The sequence below is a fragment of the Citrus sinensis genome, chromosome 2 (assembly GCF_022201045.2).
Source record: "Citrus sinensis cultivar Valencia sweet orange chromosome 2, DVS_A1.0, whole genome shotgun sequence".
NCBI classification, from domain to species: Eukaryota; Viridiplantae; Streptophyta; class Magnoliopsida; order Sapindales; family Rutaceae; genus Citrus; species Citrus sinensis.
In genome coordinates, this window is record NC_068557.1 from 23,052,200 (window position 1) to 23,070,987 (window position 18,788).

Genomic DNA, 18,788 nt, shown 5'->3' on the forward strand with positions numbered 1-18,788 from the left:
GCCCTTCCCACTGTCAGGACTCCACCGGATCTAGCAATAGATAATAGACCAAGTGCATTAAATCAATCCTGATATAATGCATCTTCTGTCTATGAGTGGAATATTGACGGCATGTCCGAATACAATATCCTAGGATTGTTGCAACAGATGACAATGGCAGCCAATGCCTATAAAACCCAAGCAGGAACCTCTGATCGTGCTATATCAGAAATCCTAATTGCTGGTTTTACTGGTCAACTAAAAGGTTGGTGGGATCATCTTCTCACTAATCAGCAACAATTAGACATTTTAAATTCCATTCAAGTCGATGAAAATGGAGCCCCTATTTTTGATGAGTTCAACAACCCTATTCAGGATGCTGTTGCTACTCTTATTTTGACCATTTCCCTCCATTTCATTGGTGATCCTTCACACCTACGGGATAAAAACGCTGAGTTGCTGCATAATTTAAGATGTAGAAAACTTAGTGAATTTCAGAGTTACAAAACCTCTTTTTTCACCAGACTATTTCTAAGGGATGATGCAAATCATATAACCTGGAAAGAAAAATTTCTTGCTGGATTACCTACCCTTCTAGGTGAAAAAGTAAGAAATTCCATCAAAGCCCTCTATGATAATCGTATTCCTTATGACGAGCTTACCTATGGTGAACTTGTCAGTTTCGTCAATAAAGAAGGTTTAAAGATTTGTCAAGATTTGAAATTACAGAAACGACTTAAGTGGGAGCTTAAGAAGTCTAAACAAGAATTAGGCGGTTTCTGCAAACAATTTAATTATGACCCCTTTAAAACTTCTTATTCCAAAGATTGTAATGGCGAGTGTTCTACTAAACCCCGCAGGAAACATTACAAATCAAAAAATTCTAGGAAACCCTTTCGTAATTTTAGAGAACTTCCTTATAAGAAACCTTCGAGGCCTTATAAGAAACCCAAATTCTCTTAAAGAAAAGAGTTTAGAGCCAAACCAAAGACCCCTTTCAATTACAAAGAAACTATATGTCATAAATGTGGCATGAAAGGTCATACTGCAAATTATTGCAGGATGAACAAAAAGCTTCATGAACTTGACCTCGATGAAGAGATCCTTTCCAAATTAGCCCCCCTTCTTGTCGAATCTTCTGATTCCGAATCTTCCATGTCGGGAGATAGTGATCCATATCAAGTTGATGAGCTTTTTGACTCAGATGACTCTGTATCCAGCAGTAGTGAATCTGAATTTGATTCATATTTAAAGAAAATCAATGTTTTGACTAAAGACCAAGAAACTTTTCTTGAACTTGTAAAGCATATTTCTGATCCAAACCTTCAAAAAGAATATCTTGATAAACTTTTGAAAACTTTGGATTTTAATAAAGCCGAGACTTCTAAAGTCCCAATTGTTAAAAAGAATTCTTATGATCTTACTCAAATTTTGGATAAAAAGAAAACAAAGAAGACGGTTCCTAATATCCAAGATCTTCAGAAAGAGATAAAAGAAATCAAATGTGAAATCAGAGATTTAAAAGAAAAACAAAAAAGTGATTCTGATACTATCCAACTTCTTTTACAAAAATAATTGCAGGATAATTCAGACAATGAATCTAATCCTGATGATGGTGATGATATTAAAGTAGAAAACATTGAGTCAGTACCCAATGATTTTCTATTTGTTTTAAAGCAAATCACCACAAGAAAGTATTTGATTAAAGTCACTTTAATCTTTTCTGATGATTTTGCAATGGACGCCATTGCCCTTTTTTATACTGGCGCCGATTTAAATTGCATTAGAGAAGACATCGTCCCCAAAAGATTTCATGAAAAAACAAAAGAAAGACTTTCTGCCGCTAATAATTCAAAACTGAATGTCAGTTCCAAGGTTGAAGCCTCAATCCATAATAATGGTTTTGATTTTAAAACTTCTTTTGTCCTCACAAATGATATTCATCATGCCATCATTTTGGGAACTCCTTTTATAAATCTTATAACTCCATATACTGTCAATTATGATAGTATATCCTTCAAAGCAACAAACAAAAGACTTGTTTTCCCTTTTATTGAAAAATCTAAAACAAGGAATTTAAACATTGTCAAAGCTTGTTCTGTTTACCAAAACAAAATTAATGCCATTCTTAAGTCCAAACAAGATGATTTATTTTGTTTACAAAGAGATTTGAATTTCCAAAGAATTGGAAGTCAATTACAAAATGATTTTATACAAAGAAAAATCTCCGATTTCAAAAGCCTTATTGAAAAAGAAATATGTGCCGATTTACCATTTGCTTTTTGGAATAGAAAACAACATTTGGTAGATTTGCCTTATGAAAATTCATTTGATGAAAGGCAAATACCTACCAAAGCGCGTCCAATCCAAATGAATATGGAATTGGAACAACATTGTAAAAATGAAATAAATGATCTTGAAACTAAAGGACTCATTGTAAAATTCAGATCACCTTGGTCTTGTGCCGCTTTTTATGTTAATAAAAATTCTGAAATAGAAAGAGGCGTACCTAGACTTGTGATAAACTACAAACCTTTGAATAAAGCTTTAAAATGGATTAGGTACCCAATACCTAATAAAAAAGATTTGCTCCAAAAACTTTGTTCAGCTTTCATTTTTTCTAAATTTGATATGAAGTCTGGTTTTTGGCAAATACAAATTCACCCTAAAGATCGATATAAAACAGCTTTTACTGTTCCCTTTGGACAATACGAATGGACAGTAATGTCTTTTGGTTTGAAAAATGCACCCTCAGAATTTCAAAGAATCATGAACGATATATATATATATAAGTTTGAGTAAATTTTTATAGTACTTTTAAGATTAATTTGTTAAATTATCAATTTTCTTTTAATTAACGTCTCAAAAATATTGTTGTAAGGGTATTATTATAAAAAAAAAAGAGTAAAAGTGTAAAGTTCCGTTAGGTATAACTTTTCAAATAGAGCTTATTTAAAAATAGAGTTTTTATTCAAAAAATTTTAGTTGTTTGCTTGTTCATGAGAGCTTTTATTAAAACTTATAAACTTATTTTAATAAGTTTTTTAATGAATAAAATTATTAAAAAGAGTAAAAGGTATTTTGGACATTATAACATTTAGAAAAACTTTTCAACATCTATTTCTAAAAGTGTAAAATTTGAGTTTTTACTAGTAAAGACAATATAACTTACTTAATTTTCAAAAACACTACTAAAAAAAAAGAAAAATAATATAAAAATAACAGCTTAAACAAATACTAACATATTTAACAATAGAGATGTCTTGAATTTTTTTTTAAAATATAAGAATTAAATAAATATTTAATTCAAAATAAAAAAACTAATTAAATATTTACCCACTTAAGGAGTTACAAGCGCGATTGTTAATCAAGAAAAATTAGAATAGAAAAATTTGTTTATTTATAGTATACTACGAGGGGGCTTGTTATGGTTGGCGGGATTTCAGTTCGACTGTAAAAGTGTGTGACCCAAAAAGGTGACGTGGCCCTTGATCGGCAACAAGAGTTACAAGACAATACGGAATGGGCTTCCTGGCCCCAAAAATTTGGCCTTTTTGATGTACTTTGTTTATGAGTTAAACTATTGGCACCTATTCCTCAATATTGTGACAGTTAATTTTATTATAATTATATTTATGAACAAATAAAAATAAAATTAATTCCACTTATGTGTTTTTTTTTTCTGTCTCGACGTTACTCTTTTTGTCGAATTGCAATTTCTTTCACTAAAAATTTAAATTTATCTCCTTTTTTCTCTTTTTCTTTTTCTCTTTGTTCGCTTAAATGCTCTTTATGGTTTCTCACTTTTTTTTGTTTTTTTTTAAATGTACATACTAATATAAACTTAGAAACAAAAGTCAGGACCGATTATAAAGTATTAGGGACATTAGGTAAAATTTGTTTGTGAGGCCTCTTTACATTTAGTAGCTTTAACGCTCAAAGTTCAAAATTTAATCAATTTTTAACTAAATATTGAATATTAACAATCAATAAGATAGTAAAAAATTTCAAAAAAGAAAAACAATTAAGATTTTTTTAAATTTCCTAGGACTATTATTTCAAGAATTTTTTTTTTACCTCAAAAGTAAAAAAAAAAATAAAAGCAATAATTTTCTTTATAGATAATTAAGTTTTTTTTAGATAGATAAATAATTTTTTTTATTTTTTTGGAAAAAACTAATAATGATTAATAGTTAATACTATTAATTATATCTCTTCAACATTAAAGTTATCAAATATAAAATTTGGGTAAAAAATTTTAATTGTAAGATAATTATCAATTAAAGAGAGGCCTAAAATTAGGCTTTCTCATTATAAGTAAGTTAAAAAAATTAATTTTAGTATATTAAGGAAATTAAAAAAAAGAACAATCTTCTAACATATGAGGACTAGGAGGCTACAATGAGGCCTTCTTAACATATGAGGTCATAGATGACTATTTAGTTCGCTTATACTTAAAGCCACTCTTGAATTACAAAAGCTTTCAATATTTAAAAGACTAGATGGGTTGGTGTTATAGATTTTAAGAATGAGCAACTTACTGAAAATTAGAACATTTACAAACGAAAAGAATTGATATTTAGAATAAAATGAAATTTTTAAGGGTCCAGTTATGGCGCAACTGTGGTACCATACCACAGCTGCACCCAGCTATTGGATCCATCTATAGTGATAATTGTGGGTTGAATCTAATGGTTGAGTGCAGCTGTAGTATGGTACTACAGTTGCACCATAGTTTTGCCCTATTTTTAATATTAAGTAGAGTGTAATTGCAAAAGGGATCCGCCTACCATACCACTGTGGTATGGTACCACGCTTTTTGTCTTCTTTTAAAACCACTGTTCGATGATTGAGAGAAAATCTAACGGTTGAGAAGAGCTAAAGGAAAATTATAGCAACCGGTTGCTCCAAGGCACTGTGGAAAACTTTAATCAATTAATAAAGATCCAGATATTGTGTGAAGGTTCTTATTTGATTAGCTTTGAATGGCCATCATACAAAACCCTTCCAGAACCGATTAATTGCTGAAATCATTTGCAGAGAAAAAATGTCGATAAACCTAATAATTTCCGATGGAATCGTAGTGGTATTCAGCCAAATTAGTTCGAAACGACGTCAGATAATATGAAGGCAAACAAAAATTTTGTGGCCGACAATTGCAGCACATGGTGGTTGGAGCTGAAACTTTAGGAATTAGGCACATCTGAGTAAAAAAAAAAAATACTGGAAAGATGTGTGTTTGATCGGTGATGATGCATTCAATCGAACGCAATAGGTAAGTCCTTATATTTTAATAAAAATTAAAAATTAGAATTAGAATATAAATATAAACAAAATCCATTCTTGTATCGTCCCCAAGCCTCTCATCTCCCAAAGATCTCTTAGTTCCCAAGCAGCAAGCTCTTCTCTCTCAACTCTCAAGCCAATCAACTCACCGCTGACGTTGATTGGTCATCACGCCAAGCCTTCAGCCTCCCCAGTAGCCATCGCACTACCAAGTCTCCGCCGCACCAACAGCCACGCAATTTCTCGTTGCTCAGTGCATGCTCCACCCACAAAACCAGAGTCTTGTCACCATCGCCAGCCATCAGCATTCTCCAACTACAATAAGCCGACAATTTTTCATGATTTTGTTATGTGTACTTGCGCTGGATGAAGCTCTGATAACTTGAATCCCTTGCCCCAAAGACGGATTGATTGCTTTTGTGTTGGCATAGCCTTAGAGGTAAGATAGAGGTAATAAAATAATTGTACATTGTTCGCTGCAATTTAGAACCCTATATGAATCACAAAAACAAACATTTCGTCAAAATATCACAACCATTCCTTCGCCACGGCCCAGATCTGCTTTTTTCTTCGACTATATAACTTACAAAAATTCTAGCATGACTATATCTAACGCAAAATTGTTACTGCAATTTGTTGGTTTGTTATTGTACTTACCGACCTGTAAACAGCACAAGTGTGACAACATCAAGTGAATAGTTCAGACCACGATGAGATGAGGAAGACAAGCACTGTAAATATTATATCCTGTATCCAGATAGATTACAGATGAAATCAGATCGATCTGAGATGAAATCAGATCACCCGTTGCCGTACTAGGAATTTCCCACGATTAAGAAGATTTCCTATCACTCAAGTTATATTATATTAATATATTACCGGCTCCAACAGTTGTCAGTTTTTGCTTCTAATTTCAAAAATTTATTTTAGCCATTAGATTTTCTCTCAATCATCGAATGGTGGTTTTAAAAGAAGACAAAAAGCATGGTACCATACCACAGTGGTATGGTAGGCGAGTCCTTGCAAAAGAGGCTTAAGAGGATTTTGGGATGCCAATACTAAGTACATCTATTTGTTCCGTTTGCGTGCTCTGGAGCAATGGTGCAAGAATTTGGGCCAGGAAAGCTCTATACAAGCCCAACTTGATCCATCGGGCTAGAGTACTGTTTCTTGTATTCATAGTTCCCCACCCGAAGGAAAACCCTAATTCTCTGTCATCTCTCCCACTAGCTTTTCTTTGCGATCCCAAGGCTTTCCAACGCTCCACCGGAAACTCCATTCGTCGCGGAATTCAGGAAAACAGAGAAAGAAGAAGAAAAAAGCAAGCATGAGACCAATTTTGATGAAAGGCCATGAGAGGCCTTTAACATATCTTAAATACAACAAAGACGGAGATCTGCTCTTTTCATGTGCCAAGGATCACACACCCACCGTTTGGTTCGCTGACAACGGCGAGCGTCTTGGCACATACCGTGGCCACAACGGCGCCGTTTGGTGCTGCGATGTTTCAAGCAAGTCATCTCTTATTACTTTTATTTTCCAATTTCAATTTTCTGCTGCTTCGCTCAAGCTACATGTTTTGCATTATATTGCTGTTTTAGACGGATAAAATATTGATGAAGATATTTGGATTGAATTACAGGAGATTCGATGACGCTAATAACCGGGAGTGCTGACCAGACGGCGAAGCTATGGAATGTTGAAACAGGGGCTCAGTTGTTCACATTCAATTTTGATTCTCCAGCTAGGTCTGTCGACTTTGCTGTTGGTGATAAGCTTGCTGTGATTACTACTGATCCTTTCATGGAATTAAACTCAGCCATTCATGTCAAACGCATTGCAAGAGATCCTGCTGATCGTATGTTTACTGCCTACCTTTCTTCAATTTTAATGACTTGTATATTTCTCCTGTATGATGAATTCTCACAACTCAGTTTCTTAAGTTATACTTATCTGTGTATTTTTCGATAAAACATGCCAAGCTTTTGATCTGTCATCATCTTCATGCCTTGACATTTAGGTCCATTGATGTTATACGCTTCTTTTTGTTTATGAATAGGCTTTGAAATTTACAAAGGATCATTTCTGCTGACTAATCTTGCCAATAACCTTTTGTAGAGGGTGGTGAATCTGTGCTTATTCTAAAAGGCCCTCAGGGAAGAATAAACAGAGCAGTTTGGGGACCGCTAAACAGGACTATCATTAGTGCTGGAGAAGATGCTATAGTTCGTATTTGGGATACTGAGGTACGGGTTATATTGCTTGTGGATCTTCTCTAATACTTGGTCAAATTATTTTATTTTTTGCCTTCATAACCTGAAACTCTGTTATCCTCTGGCTCTTTTTCAAATGACCCTAACTTTAGTTCTTATTTTGAATTTCATTAAATTTGTTTATGTTTTAGCTTACTTCTATATCAAATTTGCAGACAGGGAAACTGCTTAAAGAGTCGGACAAGGAAACTGGTCATAAAAAGACTATAACATCGCTTGCAAAAGCTGCTGATGGATCACATTTCCTCACTGGTTCCCTTGATAAATCTGCTAAGGTAGTGTTTCTTGAGAAAACATGATATTTTGGATCATGCTTTTTGAGATTGTGCATTCTGCTATTCTAGGTTTATCTGTTTAATTCTACTGCCTGATCTTTTCTTGCTTTTCTGCAAATGCTTTTTCAGCTTTGGGATGCCAGAACACTGGAGCTTATCAAGACCTATGTGACGGAGCGCCCGGTCAATGCTGTTACTATGTCTCCACTTCTTGATCATGTATGTATTGGTGGACTGCAAACTATTAAGTTTATGCTATTGGTCTATTTATTTGTGTTGTTCCTTGACAAACTATTTTACAACTTATACTGTTCCATATCAAGGAAATATATATATGATGATTTATTGAATTTTGATGCTGGTCCTCAACATTTCATATTTCATATTTTATTTTTTATTTTTTTAATTCTTTCCTCTGTAAGACTCTAGGTTCTGAAAAGACTTCAGATCAAATGCACACGTACTTCTAGCAATGAGATTTACTATACCTGCAGTTAGAAAATATTTACAATGGTAAAGCTAATCTCCTCTGCCTGATAGCAGTCTGCCAGTCAGTTCCAGCAAATGACAATTTGACTCTGCCCAGTATTTAAATGGAATTTGCATTTTTCAGTACATCCTATAATTATCACTGGATATTAAAGTATAATATAGGAAATGATCTGGTGGAATGTAGTTAAAATGTTTTCATGGTTAAGCTTGAACCGAAGATTGACATTGTTTTGTTAATAGTATATTACATTCTTTTATGAATTATACGGAACAGAATGGTACATAGAGGATAAAAACAGGAGGTTTTTGCACAATTGCTTCATCTGGAAACAGATATTTTTAATCATGCAATTCAGTGGAATTAGGCTATTTTAAACTTCTGATATTGTCATTAGGTGATTGGATCTTCTTTAACTTTGTAACTTACAGATGGGTTTATTGTTTTCCCTTTGTGAAGAGATTCTGAGCATTAATTTGACTTGTGTCTATTGTCAGATGCTAGACTACTTCGTTGTGAATTGTATAACTACTGGATACCAACTATGCAACAAAAGTTTGAGCAATATGATATTTAATTGAAAAGGTTGCTGAAGTTTTCATATAACAAGAGAAAATTATTAGTTTGGAGGTCTTATTTGTTTCTGATTGATTGTTGTGTGTTTGTATATGATAGTTGAACTAATCTTCTGCATGATTGGAGGGGACAGTAGCACTTTGGTGTTAGTAATGCTGTATAGTGTTTATGAAGGTTTGCTTGCCATAGTCCCTGTATATGCAGTGTCTATAGGTGCCATGTTCCATAATTAGCCTGGAGGAGTTGACTTTATTTATACTAAAATTGCTTACTCACTGGAATACAATTCATGTATAAATTATTATAGGTTTGATCATGTCTCATGCTAACTGAATAATGAAATGATGCATGCTGTTTTATCTGCTCTACCTTTATTTGATGCCCTTATAGCCCTTTCTTTAACCATCTGGATTTCAATGGTTTTGTCCTTCCTAGGTGGTCCTTGGAGGTGGTCAAGATGCTTCAGCTGTCACGACAACTGATCATCGTGCAGGGAAGTTCGAAGCTAAATTCTTTGACAAGGTTGATATTTTTTTGATTGATTACTTTGTATTTCACAAAAAACTGTGGTTGTGGAATTTCATTAATTTCTTATGTTATAATGTTGCTTGTGTAGATTCTCCAAGAAGAAATTGGAGGTGTTAAAGGACACTTTGGACCTATAAATGCCTTGGCTTTCAACCCTGATGGTAAAAGGTATGGCTTTCTGTTATTGCAGATACACGTCAGTTGATGTGGGAAAAGCTTTTAGTCAGTTATATATGATCATTGTCCAATGTCCTACTTTTGTTTTGTAGCTCAATTAGAAGCTATCTGTTTTTTGTTATCTGATGCATGTATATTTGTGATCATGTATGTTACATCATGTGCACTGTTCTCCATAGCAGGTGAACAAGATCATGCATCATTGCAGTGTACTTATGAATCTCTCACCAAGCAAAAAGATGCATGTGTGCATAATTAAGTTTTGATAATTGATGGCATTATAGTAATATTATTTATTTTTTATAAAAAAAAAAAAAATTCCCAAATAACGGATGGATTTATATAATAAAAACTGTTGCATATCATTTAGTATCCTTGGGGTTTTGTGCTTGGACATGCAAAAACCTATGCTATTTTGGTGATAACGATTTGAAAAACTGATGGTACGCCTGTGTCTTTATTAGGCGATAGTCTTTATCACCCCCTCCCCCCTGTCTTTTCCTTCTTTCCCTCTCCTAATCAATATGGTGATTACATGTTGAAGCCTTTAACTATGAAATATATTTAAATTTGATGTTTTTCACTAACGTTTTTTTAATGTAATTGATAATATATAGTTTCTCAAGTGGAGGTGAAGATGGTTATGTGAGGTTGCACCATTTCGACCCGGATTACTTCAACATCAAGATATAATTTTGGCGGATTTGAAGATTTTTTTTTTAATTTTGGCGGATTTGTGGACGTCAATTTTTATCCATATAAATCAGCCTCTGCTCGACTTCATTTTTGTATGTTTTAGGAATTGCATTGTATTTGCAATATCAAGGTTTCATTTTCGTGTCATTTTATTATTTTTGTCATCTGTTTGCAGTTTAATACATAAAAGAGAAGAAAAAAAAATTAAAAAAAAAAAGAAAGATGTTTAAGTCCACCTGCTATATGTGAGGTTTTAATATTGAAGTGGTGCGTTCATTGTTGGCAAATTTTCCTTATTGAGTTACTAGTGCCCCACTAGTGTCCTCTTAAAACCCTACCTTTAAGTACCTCATTAAAAATACTGAAAATATCATCGTTGGTATGATCGCTCGCTTTAATTTTAAAATTTTTCTTCTAAAGATCATCATATTTTCTCACTCCAAAAGGACACAAAAAACACAATTTTCTTAATTTTTTTTGTAGCCAGTACCCATAATCCCTCCGTACTTCTCTTGGTTAAGTAAAAATTTAGAGATTAAAACCAATCTCCAATTAAAAGAATTCGTGTTGGATGTACAAGGCACGGGAAAAAAGGAGCTACGTTGCATGTCAAAAGATATTCCTGTGGCAAGTATCAGTACTTTACATGCAGTTGGTGTGGGTGCAAATAAGATTTTTGGTACAATGGCAAAAAATAAATGGTACATATGGAAATGTTGGGTATACTGAGAAAGATATTAGTTTTACCTTTTATTTGTATTTTATTGTAATTTATCATAGAACTTATTATACAGAGTGAATCTAAAATGTCTAATAAGAAGATATATAATGAATCTTTAAAGAAAATTTTCTAGTCAATATTTCTTTCTTCTTTTTTTTTGAGAAGAAATATTTATCAGATGTTTCAACAATGCTAAATATTCGTAAGACTTTCTTTAAATACTTTTTGATTTTTAAAATTTATTATTAGTGTTGTTATAACATTTATATATTTGTATAGGTTTGAATATATTGATATTCAAGCAAAAAATCTCTGGACACTTTCAAAATAAAATGAAGTTTTCAAGGCAACGTTGTATTCTCGAATGGAGAGATGTTCCATATGGCAAAGAATAACTATTTTTGTGCTTAATGTTCTTCGGACAAAATTATGTCATTAGAAGTTGTTAAAAACTTCATTGAATGTTCTTATTTTCGAAATATAACCGCACGCGAAGAACCATTTGGTCAGGACAATGAAGTTTATAAACTGAAATTGTTTCTATTGAACATTTGAATTGGAGGCGTCCCAATAGTTTGCGATATATGATTTTTCAGAATTTTTTGCATGGAAAACAAAAAGAGAAGAGTAATTAAGTAAATTGACGAAAGAGGCAATTGGCATTTGACTGTAAATATGTATAAAGTGGTGGGTAAAATATTATCAAATGGTTTATTGAATGAATGAGACAAAATTACTTTGTGTGGAATTATTTGAACTCACCAATTTTCTCTTTATACTCTCTTTTTAATTAAAAATTTTATTATGTAAATAACTTTTAATAATAACTCTTTCTTTTATTTCTTTTTTCAATTTTACAAACTCTCATCGATTTATTCAAATATATCCTCTTAACTGTAGATAATTTGTATCATTAACTAAGAGGAACAAAACTGGCCATTTAAAAATGAACATCAACAAATTTTTATCGGTTATGAAAGCTAATGAATATAAAGAAATTAAATTATTATATATAGAAAGCATGAAATATCGATCATGATTTACTAAGAAATATCAAAAAAATAGATTAAAAAAAGAGTGAAATTGAGTATTTAGTTTTCAATTTGTGATACTAGAAGGGGAATATGTAATTATAAGATAGAGAAAAAACGATTAGAGAATGATAATTTTAAGATTTTAAATTTAAATTTTTAGTAATAAATTTATTTTTTAAATTAAGTAATAGAGAAAGATATAGTGGGCTAAAATAAACTATGCAATTACTTTTTTTGTGGATTTCCAATAAAAGTGAAAATGGGCACATGTTCAATTTTAGCTGATAGCCTCTAACTCAGCTCAAAGTGAGCTGAAAGAGAATATTTAAAATTAAAAAAAAAAATTGATCGTATATATCTTACATTCAAAACAATCTCTTTGAACACATCACATGCAATATTGTGTAATCTTTCAAATTATATATATGATATGCATCACATGGGCAGCTTTCCCGATTGTATTTTCTCTATGTGTATTTGGATGAGAATCCAATGAAAATTTTTCCCCTTGATTTGATGATCATCATTGCTTTTAGAAGTTACATTTCTTCCATTTTCCGATAGCTCAATCAGGCTCATTGGTCTATATCAATTTGATTATATTATTCTGCATCGATGAAGACTTTAAAATTTACGTCCATTAATTGTAGTTTCCTTAACGGTGGTAATACCGGTAACTACACTCACATACGAATGATGATCGATGAGTTCATTTATTTTGCCGCACGTACGTAGGATTACAGTAAAAAAGATTACAAATTCAATAATCAGTCTACAATTAGTCGCCGAATACATACATATATCATAGTTGTTAAGCTGCAACATTTTTTTATGTTACACTTACCAAATTTTGTGTTATATATTTTTCAAGTTTCAAAATAAAGCTTAAAACTGGGTCGTGGCCTCATCTTATCACAAATTTCAATTGAATTATTTCACTTTGTTTTTGTAAAATTAATTTGACTGCAACACCTCAGGCAGTTGCATATATCACTATAATCAAGACAACATAAAATGTTCAAATTTAGGTCATTCTTAAATTATATTGGAGGTAATTTACAACCAATTAATTTTATCCATTAAATTTTAATTCAATGCATGACGAATAGTTTATGCGAAGCAAATAACAGCTTTATGTCCGAATCGATCGAGATGAAAATTGAAACCCAGTACACGTATGTAAATACGGTTGAAATAGATAAAAAAAAAATCAATGTAATGAAGTAATTCAATTGTAATCTCATTTCAGAAGAATAAAAATTGTGGTAAAAGTTTAAGTGAATTTAGCTGACTATAACTTTCTGTCATGCATAAAACAGACATCGGGAATGCCTGATCCTGATGTGCCCCTGAAAGAAAGAAATGGTGACAAGGAGAGCTGAGCGGAGCTGACATAAATTGCTTTTTTAGAATAAATGGTGCAAACAGCCAAGGAGAGCTGAGCTGACAGGCTGCAGCTCAATTAAAGGGCAAAAATATTATCATCCAGACATGGCAACCAGAGCAAGACCATAGCAATAGAGACACTTCTGAAAATGTTCAGGACAAATCTTTTACATTCTTTCTTTGAATGTTATCCAATTGATTTTACTGTAAAATCCAGAACAAACCTCACAAATAGGAAAATCAATCTCGAGCCCCAGTGATGGCACACAAACAAGTACTATTTTCTGAAGAATCTAAAAATTGAAGAGATAGAAGAAAGGATCAGACCTTGGAAATGTTCAGCTGAACATTACAAACAGAAATAAGAGGCTGCACGAGGAGGACACTCGAGAGGTTTCGAACCAATGATTGAACACTATCGCATTGTCATTTACCCCAGTAAAGCATTGGAAATAATAAAGCTAATATCGGAGCTGACCTACTGCTGAATCACATGGGTGGCTCAATAATTTCCCGGAGCTCGTTACAGAGTCCTGTGAAGACGACAGAATCTGTCTCAATTGGTCTGAACTTGACAAGTGCTGAAGAAACCAAATCGTCTTCCTCAAGGGTTAAGCATTTTTTTGTTGAGAAATTGATTGGTGAAGCAGACACGCAACTAAAGTGAAATTGAGAAATATAAGACAAAAGTGAAATTGAAAAATTGATTGGTGAAACAGACACGCAACTAAAGTGAAATTAAGAAATAATGAGACAATATAATCACACATAGACACAAGAAATTACATGATTCGGCTTTTAGCCTACGTCCACGGGCAAAAAAAGAAGGAAAATATTTTACTAGTAAAAATGAGTTACAAGTATTGTAGTATTTTAGCTCACTACTCAAAACTCCAATACACCAAAACTCTCAAATCACTATAACAAGAGCTTATAATTTCAAATTGTTTAAACTCTCTTTCTAAAATGCTAAATTGCTTTTCTCTCTATGGAATTAATTTGCTCTTTCTCTTCGTTTCTATTTATAGAGAAAGTTTTGGCACAATTCATCAATTATATACTATTTTTATTATTTTATTAATTTTTTTTCTTTGTCCTTTTCAACCCGTTTCTATTTTTTCCTTCTTTCTCTTTTTTTTTTCTTTTGTTCCAGTCAAAGACGGAAGCAATGCCTTCTTCTTCAAAATGGGCAGGCCCACCTTTTAAAAGGGTGTTGCCCGCATGCTATATTTTTGTCATTCTCTCACTTGGAGATTTGACTGCGAGCCAATCATATCTCCACACCATCCTTTATGCTTCGTCATTGTCATGTTGCCTACGTTTCTGGCTTTCTACTAGGCCACAAGAGGATCTACTCCAGACAAACTTGTCAGCATTGATTGGCTTAGTCAAAACATCTGTTATGTTCTCATTGGTATGGATTTTCTGAAAATCAACACTTCCATCTTCCACTACTTCTCAAACGAAATGATACTAAACTCCTATGTATTTTGTTCTTGAATGAAGGTTGGATTCCTTGCAATATGCAAGGCACTCCGACTGTCACAAAACACAGGAATTTTCTATTATTTGTGCCCGAACTCCTCCAATAACCTTTGTATCCAAATAGCTTCCTTGCAAGCTTGTGTAGCTGCCATGTATTTTGCTTCTATTGTAGATAAAGCCACAACGATCTGCAGTTTCGAAATCCAGCTTACAGCTGCTCCCACAAATGTAAACACATAGTCAGTAATGGATTTCCTTTTATCAAGGCTGCTGTAAAATCTAAATCTACGTAGCCCCTAACAGTAAATTTCGATCCTCCATAACATAATCCAACATCTGAGGTTCCTTTTATGTATCTTAGAATCCATTTCACAGTTATCCAATGCTCTCCACCAGGATTCGCCATGTATCGACTGACTGCTCCCACTGCTTGTGCAATGTCTGGTCTAGTACATATTATAGCGAACATCAAATTTCCCACTGCTGATGCATACGGTACTCGAGATATCTCATTCCTCTTTGCTTCATTGCTAGGACACATGAAGATAATTTGAAATTAACAATAAGTGGGGTAGAAATTGGCTTATAATTGTGCATGTTGAAACATTGCAACATTTTCTTCAAATAGTTCTTCTGAGAAAGCCAAATCTTCCTGTTACTTCTGTCTCGGTAAATTTGCATCCCTAGAATCTTGTTTACTGGTCCTAAGTCCTTCATTTCAAACTCCCTAGCCAATTGTGCCTTTAATTCTTGAATTCGATCTTTGTTGGGGCCTGCTACCAACATGTCGTCTACGCACAACAGCAAAATGATGAAATCATTGTCTTTAAACCTCTTGTAATATGCACAATGGTCTAAACTGAATCTGTTGTATCCAAGGCGTATCATGAACGAATCAAATCTCTTATACCAACATTTTGGCGCATGTTTAAGACCGTATAGAGATTTGTTAAACCTGTAAACCAAGTTCTCTTTTCCCTTTTCTGTAAAACCTTTTGGTTGGAGTCAAGTTCTCCTTAAAGAAATATAGTTTTCACATCTAATTGCTCTAGATGTAGGTCAAATGTATCACAAATTACCAAGATTACTCTGACTGTTGTGAGTCGAACCACCAGAGAAAATATTTCGTTGAAGTCAATACCTTCTTTCTGAGCATATCCTTTCACCATCAATCTTACACGATACCGCTCTACTTGGTCATTACCATCACATGTAAACCCATTTGTTACCAATGGATTTTCTTCCATGTGGTAATGGTACAAGTTCTCATGTCTTGTTCTTGTCCAGAGCCTCAATTTCTTCCTGCATTCCTGTCATTCACAAAGCAATATTTGAACTGTTTAAAGTTTCATGGAAAGCTGATGGCTCTCCATCATCTGTTAGAAGACAGTATGCAACATTGATCTCTATGACATACTCCGAATGCCACGGTGGCGGTCGTCTCTCATGAGTTGATCCATGAACTTCTGGAGCCTCGGACTCGACTGGTTCTTGTTCTTCGTGCTCTGGTGCTACTTTGGAAGAATCTGAATCTTCTGAATTATTTTCCACATATACCGGTACAATCTCTTACTTTTCTTTTATAATACTATCATCCATATCTCTCATTTACAATTGATCTTCTACAAAGATAACATCTCTGTTGATGACGATCTTGTGAACAATGGGGTCCCACAAACGATACCCCTTTACTCCATCAGCATATCTCAAGAAAATACATCTTCTAGATTTTGGATCCAGCTTTACTCTTTCTTAGGCATTGTACATCACGTATGTAGGACATCCGAATGCTTGTAGGTGAGAAATAATTTGCTCGTTTTTCAGTCCACATCTCTATTGGAGTCTTCAACCCAATTGCCGTGGAGGACGACTGATTTACTATATAACAAGCAATTTTGGCTGCTTTTGCCCAAAATGAATTACGTAGACCGCAATCCTCAACATAACTCTTATTCTTTCTGTAAGAGTTCTGTTCATCCGTTCTACCACTCCATTTTATTGAGGAGTGTATACCACCGTGAACTGCCTCTAAATACCTTCTTGCTTCCAGAAAACAAGAAACTCGCCGCCTATATACTCTCCACCATTATTTGTCCTCAAGCACTTGATCATTTTGACAGATTCAAGTTCCACCCACGCTTTGTATTCTTTAACCATTGGAAACACATCTGACTTTTTCTTGATTGGATACGCCCAATATCTTCTGAAATAATCATCAATAAAAGTCACCAAGTATTTTTCACCTCCCATTGACATATCTGACGATTCCCAAATATAAGAATGAATCAAGTTTAAAATGCATTTACTTCTAGTAACAGATCTACTGAATTTTAATATATATTGCTTACTTGTAGCACAATGTTCGCAAAATGGTAAGCTTATTGATTTGAGCCTTAAAAGAAATTTTCGCTCAGTGAGAATATTCAAACCTTGCTCTGACATGTGGCCAAGTTGAAATGCCACATCATCGTTGACTCTTCTCCATTTAACGTGACACACGCATCAACTTCCTGTAGTGTTTCCTCTTTAAGTATGAATAGATTAGCACCGATCTTTTCCGCCTCTATCAATACAAGCGCGCCTCTAGCAATCTTCATGATCTCATTTTTAACATGAGTTTTGCACATATGATTATCTATTTGTCCCAGAGACAATAGATTATTCTTTAGGTCTTTGACATGCTGTATCTCTTTAATTGTACGAATTGTACCATCAAACATTTTGATTTTGATTGTACCAATACCAGTGATCTCCAAGGTATGATCATTTCCCATATATACAAATCCTCCTGAGATAGGTTCATATGTGTGGAACTATTCTCTCCGAGAGGTCATATGTCAAATACCTCCTGAATTTATAAGCCAGATGTCAGATAACCATTTTCTGCCTTCTGAAACAATTGTTGTCTCACTGTAGAGAATTTCGCTATCATCCGAGGTATTTGCTACACACTCCTGAGCATTTGATGACTCGGGTTCTTTGTCATCTCTTCTTTTCTGATTGTTCCAACACTCTTTCTTGACGTGCCCTTTCTTGCCACAGTTGTAGCATTTAACATTCTTCTTACTTTTAAATTTTGATATACTATGATTGTGACTCCCACTTGGGCCACGTTCCGTTGATTTCCCTCTCATCACCGATAGCGCCTCCACTTGCTGTGAACTTGCTTGTCAATTTTTCTTATTTTTCCGCCTGCTCTCCTAATTTAATACGAAGGTTGCATCATAAAAAATTAGATTGTCCGCTGGATTGTTGTTCGTCAAGTTGATGATGAGTTGATCATACGAATCTAGTAAACTTTGAAGTAGAATCTCTGCACATTCATTTTCCTCTATTTTATGACCCAACGTTGTTAGTTTTGAAAATAGAGTCTTCAAGGTGTTGATATGGTTGGTCATCAATGTACATTCTGCCATTCGAAGAGTATAGAGTTTCCTCTTCAAGAAGATTTTGTTGTGTAGTGACTTGGCTTCGTACAATTTTGTGAGAGTATCCCATATTTTCTTCGCTGTCTTTTTCTCCTCTACACTAAATAATACCTCATCTGTAAGTGTTAGGTGCAGATCAGCAATGGCATTGCTATCTATCTCATTTTATTTTTCATCATCAGTTATCTATATGGGTCTTTCTCCAATTACTGCTAAGCAATTATTTTTCCTCAGAATTATCTGCATCTTCATTTTCTATAACGAGAAATTATTCCCGTTGAACTTCTTAATTTTATACTTTGTCGCCATTTTATTGATAAATACTGCACACAAGCTAGTGTACCACCCTAAATAGTTGTGAGCATGTGTGAGAATGCACATAAAGAAAGTTCCCAGGAAAGATTGGATGGGTCACAATGGTCCCACTTAAAATCTAGACTCTTTAGGCTCTTAT

The 18,788-nt window shown here is 33.7% G+C and overlaps 1 protein-coding gene across 1 annotated transcript; it reads left to right on the forward strand.

Annotated features, from left to right (window-relative positions):
* Window positions 1-6,437: 6,437 nt before the first annotated feature.
* Window positions 6,438-10,427, forward strand: LOC102612031 (eukaryotic translation initiation factor 3 subunit I). Its single transcript, XM_006492212.4, has 8 exons — window positions 6,438-6,776; window positions 6,908-7,123; window positions 7,384-7,511; window positions 7,694-7,813; window positions 7,943-8,032; window positions 9,315-9,401; window positions 9,496-9,575; window positions 10,202-10,427. Exons 1-8 carry the CDS (start codon window positions 6,593-6,595, stop codon window positions 10,275-10,277), a joined length of 981 nt encoding a protein of 326 aa, XP_006492275.1. The 5' UTR covers window positions 6,438-6,592; the 3' UTR covers window positions 10,278-10,427.
* The last annotated feature ends 8,361 nt before the right edge of the window (window positions 10,428-18,788 follow it).

What these genes read in the sequence shown, in the direction of transcription:
- LOC102612031 (XM_006492212.4), top strand. Translation starts at nt 6,593, where the DNA reads ATGAGACCAATTTTGATGAAAGGCCATGAGAGGCCTTTAACATATCTT. An exon ending in TGCAAGAGATCCTGCTGATC is followed by an intron (nt 7,124 to 7,383) that starts GTATGTTTACTG and finishes AACCTTTTGTAG; the next exon opens with AGGGTGGTGAATCTGTGCTT. An exon ending in AAGCTAAATTCTTTGACAAG is followed by an intron (nt 9,402 to 9,495) that starts GTTGATATTTTT and finishes TTGCTTGTGTAG; the next exon opens with ATTCTCCAAGAAGAAATTGG.